Source organism: Gobius niger, assembly GCF_951799975.1.
Source record: "Gobius niger genome assembly, contig: SCAFFOLD_59, whole genome shotgun sequence".
In the NCBI taxonomy this organism is placed as follows: domain Eukaryota; kingdom Metazoa; phylum Chordata; class Actinopteri; order Gobiiformes; family Gobiidae; genus Gobius; species Gobius niger.
Window position 1 is genome coordinate 64446 of NW_027639207.1, and position 10555 is coordinate 75000.

Genomic DNA, 10555 nt, shown 5'->3' on the forward strand with positions numbered 1-10555 from the left:
CCTCTTCACCAGTTTGAGACGAGTTTTGTGATTTTTTCTTTGGACAGTTTCACCGTTAAGTGTTAAGTAACGGAGAAAACACGAGGAATCTGAGGCGCTAACGCTAAACGCTAACAGTTTCCCACACAAACCAAAGCTCTGCCAAAAGTGCAATTATTCTTTGTTCTTCATTTCATTTGACTTTATTATTATAGATAAAGATTTTTTCACTGAACTCAAGAAAAAAAGTTACAAAAAAGTGACATTTTTAAAACGGAGATATTTTTTTCTTAAGTTTAAAATCTGCCTGGACAGATTTATTGAAATTAGTTTCTCAAATTAAAAACAGCTTTACTTATTGTAATCGCTAGCCGTTAGCTTTAGCCGTTAGCTTTGAGGTAAAGATGTACTTATTTCAAGCATTAGTTGCTAGCTTTAGCCGTTAGCTTTAGCTTTGAGGTAAAAATGTTTATTTCAATCATTAGTTGCTAGCTTTAGCCGTTAGGTTTTGCTTTGAGGTAGAGATGTACTTATTTCAATCCTTAGCTTTAGCCGTTAGCTTTAGCCGTTAGCATTGAAGTAAAGATGTACTTATTTCAGTCATTAGTCATTAGCTTTAGCCGTTAGCTTTCGCTTTGTGGTAAAAATGTTTATTTCAATCATTAGTCGTTAGCTTTAGCCATTAGCTTTAGCTTTGAGGTAAAGATGTTTATTTCAATCATTAGCTTTAGCCGTTAGCTTTAAGGTAAAGATGTACTTATTTCAATCATTAGCTTTAGCCGTTAGCATTGAGGTAAAGGTGTTATACTTTCACACTTTTGGAAGCCGTAATGACGTGACTCTGGTGTTTGGTTCGTGTTTTGATAAAGATAATTTAAGTTGTTTTTTTGTGTATATTAAGCGGATCTGATTTTTCTGTTCACGTTTCTTTGTGAACCAGTTTTTTATTTAATTTTATTGAGTGTGAGTCAAAGTCTGGCTTGAGTTTTTGTAAAGACTTTATTATTTATTTGTTTGTTTCCAGTGATGTAAATGTTAAATCCACTGAGTGTGAGAGTGGACTCTTTGTGTTCAGAATAACAGAATAAAGCCTGTGTCCCGTTTCAGGTTTCATCTGCTTCATACGGAGGTTAGTTTAGGTTAGTTTAGGTTAGTTTAGGTTAGTTTAGGTTAGTTTAGGTTAGTTTAGGTTAGTTTAGGTTAGTTTAGGTTAGTTTCATCTGCTTCATACAGAGGTTAGTTTAGGTTAGTTTAGGTTAGTTTCATCTGCTTCATACAGAGGTTAGGTTAGTTTAGTTTAGTTTAGTTTCATCTGCTTCATACGGAGGTTAGTTTAGTTTAGTTTCATCTGCTTCATACAGAGGTTAGTTTAGTTTAGTTTAGTTTAGTTTAGTTTAGTTTAGTTTAGTTTAGTTTAGTTTAGTTTAGTTTAGTTTAGTTTAGTTTAGTTTAGTTTCATTTCATCTGCTTCATACGGAGGTTAGTTTAGTTTAGTTTAGTTTAGTTTAGTTTCATCTGCTTCATACAGAGGTTAGTTTAGTTTAGTTTAGTTTAGTTTCATCTGCTTCATACAGAGGTTAGTTTAGTTTAGTTTAGTTTAGTTTCATCTGCTTCATACGGAGGTTAGTTTAGTTTAGTTTCATCTGCTTCATACGGAGGTTAGTTTAGTTTAGTTTCATCTGCTTCATACGGAGGTTAGTTTAGTTTAGTTTAGTTTAGTTTCATCTGCTTCATACGGAGGTTAGTTTAGTTTAGTTTCATCTGCTTCATACGGAGGTTAGTTTAGTTTAGTTTCATCTGCTTCATACGGAGGTTAGTTTAGTTTAGTTTAGTTTAGTTTCATCTGCTTCATACGGAGGTTAGTTTAGTTTAGGTTAGTTTAGTTTCATCTGCTTCATACAGAGGTTAGTTTAGTTTAGGTTAGTTTAGTTTAGTTTAGTTTCATCTGCTTCATACGGAGGTTAGTTTAGTTTAGTTTCATCTGCTTCATACGGAGGTTAGTTTAGTTTAGTTTAGTTTAGTTTCATCTGCTTCATACGGAGGTTAGTTTAGTTTAGGTTAGTTTAGTTTCATCTGCTTCATACAGAGGTTAGTTTAGTTTAGGTTAGTTTAGTTTCATCTGCTTCATACAGAGGTTAGTTTAGTTTAGGTTAGTTTAGTTTCATCTGCTTCATACGGAGGTTAGTTTAGTTTAGGTTAGTTTAGTTTCATCTGCTTCATACAGAGGTTAGTTTAGTTTAGGTTAGTTTAGTTTCATCTGCTTCATACGGAGGTTAGTTTAGGTTAGTTTCATCTGCTTCATACGGAGGTTAGTTTAGTTTAGTTTAGTTTAGTTTAGTTTCATCTGCTTCATACTGAGGTTAGTTTAGTTTAGTTTAGTTTAGTTTAGTTTAGTTTAGTTTAGTTTAGTTTAGTTTAGTTTAGTTTAGTTTAGTTTAGTTTAGTTTAGTTTAGTTTAGTTTAGTTTAGTTTAGTTTAGTTTAGTTTCATCTGCTTCATACAGAGGTTAGTTTAGTTTAGTTTCATCTGCTTCATACGGAGGTTAGTTTAGTTTAGTTTAGTTTCATCTGCTTCATACAGAGGTTAGTTTAGTTTAGTTTCATCTGCTTCATACAGAGGTTAGTTTAGTTTAGTTTAGGTTAGTTTAGTTTAGTTTAGGTTAGTTTAGTTTCATCTGCTTCATACAGAGGTTAGTTTAGTTTAGGTTAGTTTAGTTTAGTTTCATCTGCTTCATACGGAGGTTAGTTTAGTTTAGGTTAGTTTAGTTTCATCTGCTTCATACAGAGGTTAGTTTAGTTTAGGTTAGTTTAGTTTCATCTGCTTCATACAGAGGTTAGTTTAGTTTAGTTTAGGTTAGTTTAGTTTCATCTGCTTCATACGGAGGTTAGTTTAGTTTAGGTTAGTTTAGGTTAGTTTAGTTTCATCTGCTTCATACAGAGGTTAGTTTAGGTTAGTTTAGTTTCATCTGCTTCATACAGAGGTTAGTTTAGGTTAGTTTAGGTTAGTTTAGTTTCATCTGCTTCATACAGAGGTTAGTTTAGGTTAGTTTAGTTTAGTTTCATCTGCTTCATACAGAGGTTAGTTTAGTTTAGGTTAGTTTAGTTTCATCTGCTTCATACAGAGGTTAGTTTAGTTTAGGTTAGTTTAGTTTAGTTTAGTTTCATCTGCTTCATACAGAGGTTAGTTTAGTTTAGGTTAGTTTAGTTTAGTTTCATCTGCTTCATACGGAGGTTAGTTTAGTTTAGTTTAGTTTAGTTTCATCTGCTTCATACAGAGGTTAGTTTAGTTTCATCTGCTTCATACAGAGGTTAGTTTAGTTTCATCTGCTTCATACAGAGGTTAGTTTAGTTTAGTTTAGTTTCATCTGCTTCATACAGAGGTTAGTTTAGTTTAGTTTAGTTTAGTTTCATCTGCTTCATACGGAGGTTAGTTTAGTTTAGTTTAGTTTCATCTGCTTCATACAGAGGTTAGTTTAGTTTCATCTGCTTCATACGGAGGTTAGTTTAGTTTAGTTTAGTTTCATCTGCTTCATACAGAGGTTAGTTTAGTTTCATCTGCTTCATACAGAGGTTAGTTTAGTTTCATCTGCTTCATACGGAGGTTAGTTTAGTTTAGTTTAGTTTCATCTGCTTCATACAGAGGTTAGTTTAGTTTCATCTGCTTCATACAGAGGTTAGTTTAGTTTCATCTGCTTCATACAGAGGTTAGTTTAGTTTCATCTGCTTCATACAGAGGTTAGTTTAGTTTAGTTTAGTTTAGTTTAATCTGCTTCATACAGAGGTTAGTTTAGTTTAGTTTAGTTTAGTTTAGTTTAGTTTAGTTTCATCTGCTTCATACAGAGGTTAGTTTAGTTTAGTTTAGTTTAGTTTCATCTGCTTCATACAGAGGTTAGTTTAGGTTAGTTTAGTTTAGGTTAGTTTAGTTGTAGTTTAGTTTAGTGTAGTGGTAGTTTAGTGAAGCAGTGCCTGCAGAGTCTTTTGCTCCTCAGTCCCTGAAGCAGCAGGAGGTTCAACTAAGGCTTTAATGACTTTATCACAACGTCACAAAGTCTCTGACCTGGACCCGGACCAAGACCTGGACCGAGACCCGAGTCTGGACCGAGACCTGAGTCTGGACCGAGACCCGAGTCTGGACCGAGACCCGAGTCTGGACCGAGACCCGAGTCTGGACCAAGACCAGAGTCTGGACCAAGACCTGAGTCTGGACCCAGACCTCGGGCCTTTCCGAACCCCCTCCCTCAGTCTGCTCGTGCCTGGACTGGAGTTCTGACTTTATCAGAACTCCAGTCCTCAACTCCACTACAGTTCTGTCTGCAATGGACCCCTCTGTGAGGGGGGGCGGGACCCCTCGGTGAGGGGGGGGCGGGACCCCTCGGTGAGGGGGGGGGACCCCTCTGTGAGGGGGGGCGGGACCCCTCGGTGAGGGGGGGGGACCCCTCTGTGAGGGGGGGGCGGGACCCCTCGGTGAGGGGGGGGGACCCCTCTGTGAGGGGGGGCGGGACCCCTCGGTGAGGGGGGGGCGGGACCCCTCGGTGAGGGGCTCGGGACCCCTCGGTGAGGGGGGGGGGACCCCTCGGTGAGGGGGGGGGGACCCCTCTGTGAGGGGGGGCGGGACCCCTCGGTGAGGGGGGGGGCGGGACCCCTCGGTGAGGGGCTCGGGACCCCTCGGTGAGGGGGGGGGGACCCCTCGGTGAGGGGGGGGGGACCCCTCGGTGAGGGGGGGGGACCCCTCTGCATCGACACCACACTTCCGGGTGTGTGTTACACTGAGAGCTGTCCCACGAGCAACACACCAAACAACTACAGTTCCCTTCACTTAGACCTAAGAGTTAATTTGAACGACTTTATCGTCATAGTCGTTTATTAATGAAATAAAGTGTCAGTGAGACTTATATGAGTTTATTATGAGGAAAAGTTCTCACTGTGAGTTAAGAAGTTAAATTATATCATGTAAATACGACATATTTGAATCTGAATAACTTTGTAAACTCATAACAACCTTTTATTTATTTAAAAATATAAGTAGAACTTGTGATTTTTGCCACATTATGGGCTGTGGGGGGGGGTTGGGGGGCGAGGGAGGGATTTCTCTGAGTGAACCTCAGGAGGTCCCTCACTGAGGCCTGAGTGGAAGGGTGTAGGGGGCCTGAGTGGAAGGGTGTAGGGGGGCTGAGTGGAAGGGTGTAGGGGGCCTGAGTGGAAGGGTGTAGGGGGGCCTGAGTGGAAGGGTGTAGGGGGCCTGAGTGGAAGGGTGTAGGGGGGCCTGAGTGGAAGGGTGTAGGGGGGCCTGAGTGGAAGGGTGTAGGGGGGCCTGAGTGGAAGGGTGTAGGGGGCCTGAGTGGAAGGGTGTAGGGGGGCCTGAGTGGAAGGGTGTAGGGGGCCTGAGTGGAAGGGTGTAGGGGGGCCTGAGTGGAAGGGTGTAGGGGGGCCTGAGTGGAAGGTGTAGGGGGGCCTGAGTGGAAGGGTGTATGGGGGCCTGAGTGGAAGGGTGTAGGGGGGCCTGAGTGGAAGGGTGTAGGGGGGCCTGAGTGGAAGGGTGTAGGGGGGCCTGAGTGGAAGGGTGTAGGGGGGCCTGAGTGGAAGGGTGTAGGGGGACACACGGTTCAGCAGAGTTTCGTCTGACCAGGACATGAGATATAAAACATTAGAGACGGATATGATTCTGCACCCCTGCAGGGTAAAGCCTGTACCATCCGCTCTTCTTCTCTGTTTTATAGTGTTCACAATGTTTATGCGCGTGATGCCCCCTAGTGGACAAGTCTCCAACTCCTCGAGCTCCTCACTCTGAGGAGCTCTGACTCTGAGGAGCCCAGACTCAGACTCTGTGGAGCTCTGACTCTGTGGAGCTCTGACTCTGAGGAGCTCTGACTCTGAGGAGCTCTGACTCTGAGGAGCTCTGACTCTGAGGAGCTCTGACTCTGAGGAGCTCTGACTCTGAGGAGCTCTGACTCTGAGGAGCTCTGACTCTGAGGAGCTCTGACTCTGAGGAGCTCTGACTCTGAGGAGCTCTGACTCTGAGGAGCTCTGACTCTGACTCTGAGGAGCTCTGACTCTGACTCTGAGGAGCTCTGACTCTGAGGAGCTCTGACTCTGACTCTGAGGAGCTCTGACTCTGAGGAGCTCTGACTCTGAGGAGCTCTGACTCTGAGGAGCTCTGACTCTGAGGAGCTCTGACTCTGACTCTGTGGAGCCCTGACTCTGAGGAGCTCTGTAGGTGAACTCTGCTGTTAATCTGCTCTGAGTGGATTTAAAGGATTAGGCGCCGCAAACGGAGACGCCGTTTCACCTCAGATCATCAGATCATCAGACCGTCAGACAAGAACCAGGACCAGGACCAGGACCAGGACCAGGACCAGGACAAGAACCAGGACCAGGACCAGGACCAGGACCAGGACCAGGACCAGGACCAGGACCAGGACCAGGACCAGGACCAGGACCAGGGGGATGGACTGAGCCGTGTCCTTCTCAGACCCAGGTGAGCCGATAAACGAGTCTCCACTTTTCTGAGCCGTGAGTCATGTGACCTGAGGAGACGCTGGACTTTGGACAGTTTTTGTTTCATGTGGATCAGAGTCTGACACGAAACATCGAGGGGAAACATGAGGAAACATCCAGAACAGAAGAGGTGCATAAATATACAAATACATTCTAAAAACGTAGGAGAGAAATGAGGAAAACTGCAGAAAGAAACGGTAAACAAAGCTGGTTCAGGTCCCGCTGCCATGGTTACCACGTTAGCGCTTCATTCACAGACATAATCACATTAAACATGACTCTCCCGTCGCCGTGGAAACCGTTAACGCTCCGCCCCCTCTGCAGGTCCTCGGCCAATCGCAGCACGGCGGGGACTACACTTCCCATGATCCTCCTCTGACCTCTGACCTCCACCATGTCCTGGAGGAACAACAGCTTCAGCCGTGACCTCCCTCTGTCCGACCAGGGGGAGACCATCATCGGGGTCTACCTGCTGCTGCTGGGTACTCCTCACTATATACTCCTCACTATATACTCCTCCCTATGTACTCCTCACTATATACTCCTCACTATATACTCCTCCCTATATACTCCTCACTATATACTCCTCCCTATATACTCCTCACTATATACTCCTGCTTATATACTCCTCCCTATATACTCCTCACTATATACTCCTCCCTATATACTCCTCACTATATACTCCTCCCTATATACTCCTCACTATATACTCCTCCCTATATACTCCTCACTATATACTCCTCACTATGTACTCCTCCCTATATACTCCTCACTATATACTCCTGCTTATATACTCCTCCCTATATACTCCTCACTATATACTCCTCCCTATATACTCCTCACTATATACTCCTCCCTATATACTCCTCACTATATACTCCTCCCTATATACTCCTCACTATATACTCCTCACTATGTACTCCTCCCTATGTACTCCTCACTATATACTCCTGCTTATACAGTGCACATTTTGTCATGTTTACAACCCTAAACATAAAGATTTTATTTAGATTTTTTAACTGAACGTTCACACACAAGTAACAGACGACTGTGAAGTGAAAGCAAAATGATACATGATTCTGTTATTTTTCAAAAAATAGAAAAGTGAAAAGTGGGGCGTGCATAAGTATTCATACAGATGAATGAACACTTTGTGAACCCCCTTTTGTCTTTTGGGTTCTGACTCTACAAGATTAGCTCATGTAGAGACTGACATTTTAGCCCATTCCTCTTTACAAAACAACTCAAGCTCTGTCACATTAGAAGGAGAACGTTTGTGAACAGCAGTTTTCAGATCTTTCCACAGATTTTCAATAGGATTTAGGTCAGGACTTTGACTGGGCCATTCTAACCTCAGTTCTCTTGTGACTCCAGCAGGTTTTCCTTCAAAATGTCTCTATATTTGGCTCCATCCATCTTTACAACTATTCTTACAGTCTCCCCAGTCCCCGCTGAGGAAAAGCAGCCCCACAGCATGATGCTCCCCCCCGTATATTTGACACTGGAGATGGTGCACTCAGGACCATGAGCAGTGTCAGGTTTGCTCCATACATAACGTTTCTCTCATCTGACCAAAGCTCCTTCTTCCACATGGAGCTGTGTCCTCCATATGACTTCTAACAAACTTCAAACAGGATTTCTTATGTTCTCCTTTCAATAATGTCTTTCTTCTTCCACTCGTCCATGAAGGCCAGATTTGTGTAGATACGACTTACAGTTGTCCCATGTACAGATTCCCCCAGCTCAGCGGCAGGACTTCACAGCTCCTCCAGAGTTATCTTGGGGCACTTGGTTGTATTTCTGACCAGTGTCTCCTTGTTCAGTTTGTTAGTTTAGGTGAACAGCCGTGTCTTGGTAAGTTCTCAGTGGTGCTTTACTCTTTCCATTTCTGAATGATGGATTGAACAGTTGCTCCGGGAGATGTTTAAATCTTGGGAAATCTTTGTATAACTTAATGCTGCTTTAAACTTCTCCACAGCTTTATCCCTGACCTCTCTGGTGCTCCTGGACCTTCATGATGTTGTTTAGTGACCACAGCTCTGAGGGCCTGAAAGAACAGCTGTAATTATACTGAGAGTAGATCACACACAGGTGCCTCTATTTAACCGTTAGGCCAAGGTGTGAACATTCTGGAGTCATTAGGAATGTTTTAAAGGTGATTTAATGCACTCAGAAAATGCTGTATGATACTTATGCACGCCCCACTTTTCACTTTTCTATTTTTTGAAAAATAACAGAATCATGTATCATTTTGCTTTCACTTCACAGTCGTCTGTTACTTGTGTGTGAACGTTCAGTAAAAAAATCTAAATAAAATCTTTATGTTTAGGGTTGTAAACATGACAAAATGTGCAAAAGTTCAAGGTGTATGAATACTTTCGAGAGGCTCTGTAAACTCCTCCCCTCTCTGTGGTTCGCTCTCGTGTTACTCCCTCTGTTGTCCTCAGGGTGGCTCTCGTGGTTCGGGAACAGCCTCTCGTGTTACTCCCTCTGTTGTCCTCAGGGTGGCTCTCGTGGTTCTGGAACAGCCTCTCGTGTTACTCCCTCTGTTGTCCTCAGGGTGGCTCTCGTGGTTCGGGAACAGCCTCTCGTGTTACTCCCTCTGTTGTCCTCAGGGTGGCTCTCGTGGTTCGGGAACAGCCTCTCGTGTTACTCCCTCTGTTGTCCTCAGGGTGGCTCTCGTGGTTCTGGAACAGCCTCTCGTGTTACTCCCTCTGTTGTCCTCAGGGTGGCTCTCGTGGTTCTGGAACAGCCTCTCGTGTTACTCCCTCTGTTGTCCTCAGGGTGGCTCTCGTGGTTCGGGAACAGCCTCTCGTGTTACTCCCTCTGTTGTCCTCAGGGTGGCTCTCGTGGTTCGGGAACAGCCTCTCGTGTTACTCCCTCTGTTGTCCTCAGGGTGGCTCTCGTGGTTCGGGAACAGCCTCTCGTGTTACTCCCTCTGTTGTCCTCAGGGTGGCTCTCGTGGTTCTGGAACAGCCTCTCGTGTTACTCCCTCTGTTGTCCTCAGGGTGGCTCTCGTGGTTCGGGAACAGCCTCTCGTGTTACTCCCTCTGTTGTCCTCAGGGTGGCTCTCGTGGTTCGGGAACAGCCTCTCGTGTTACTCCCTCTGTTGTCCTCAGGGTGGCTCTCGTGGTTCGGGAACAGCCTCTCGTGTTACTCCCTCTGTTGTCCTCAGGGTGGCTCTCGTGGTTCTGGAACAGCCTCTCGTGTTACTCCCTCTGTTGTCCTCAGGGTGGCTCTCGTGGTTCTGGAACAGCCTCTCGTGTTACTCCCTCTGTTGTCCTCAGGGTGGCTCTCGTGGTTCGGGAACAGCCTCTCGTGTTACTCCCTCTGTTGTCCTCAGGGTGGCTCTCGTGGTTCTGGAACAGCCTCTCGTGTTACTCCCTCTGTTGTCCTCAGGGTGGCTCTCGTGGTTCGGGAACAGCCTCTCGTGTTACTCCCTCTGTTGTCCTCAGGGTGGCTCTCGTGGTTCGGGAACAGCCTCTCGTGTTACTCCCTCTGTTGTCCTCAGGGTGGCTCTCGTGGTTCGGGAACAGCCTGGTACTCTTCGTGCTGCTGCGTCAGAGAACCACTCTTGGACCCAGTGAGATCCTGACCCTGAATCTGGCCGTGTCCGACGCCTCCATCGCCGTGTTCGGGTACTCCAGAGGGATCCTCGAGGTCTTCAACCTGTTCCAGCAGACGCAGCTGTTCATCTCCCACATCTGGACCTGCCAGGTACTCCCTCCACATCCAGGTGCTCCCTCCACATCCAGGTGCTCCCTCCACATCCAGGTACTCCCTCCACATCCAGGTGCTCCCTCCACATCCAGGTACTCCCTCCACATCCAGGTACTCCCTCCACATCCAGGTACTCCCTCCACATCCAGGTGCTCCCTCCACATCCAGGTGCTCCCTCCACATCCAAGGTACTCCCTCCACATCCAGGTACTCCCTCCACATCCAAGGTACTCCCTCCACATCCAGGTACTCCCTCCACATCCAGGTACTCCCTCCACATCCAGGTACTCCCTCCACATCCAGGTACTCCCTCCACATCCAGGTACTCCCTCCACATCCAGGTACTCCCTCCACATCCAGGT

At 45.3% G+C, this 10555-nt stretch overlaps 1 protein-coding gene across 1 annotated transcript in view; it reads left to right on the forward strand.

The window, feature by feature from the left end:
- Positions 1-6867: 6867 nt before the first annotated feature.
- Positions 6868-10555, forward strand: part of LOC306982762 (opsin-5-like) — a gene marked incomplete at both ends in the record, with an annotated part of 28502 nt that continues 24814 nt past the window's right edge. Inside the window, 2 exons of the mRNA XM_079583219.1 lie at positions 6868-6955; positions 9985-10190. Of these exons, the coding sequence (XP_079439345.1) occupies positions 6868-6955; positions 9985-10190 (294 nt within the window). The remainder of the gene's footprint in view (positions 6956-9984; positions 10191-10555) is intronic.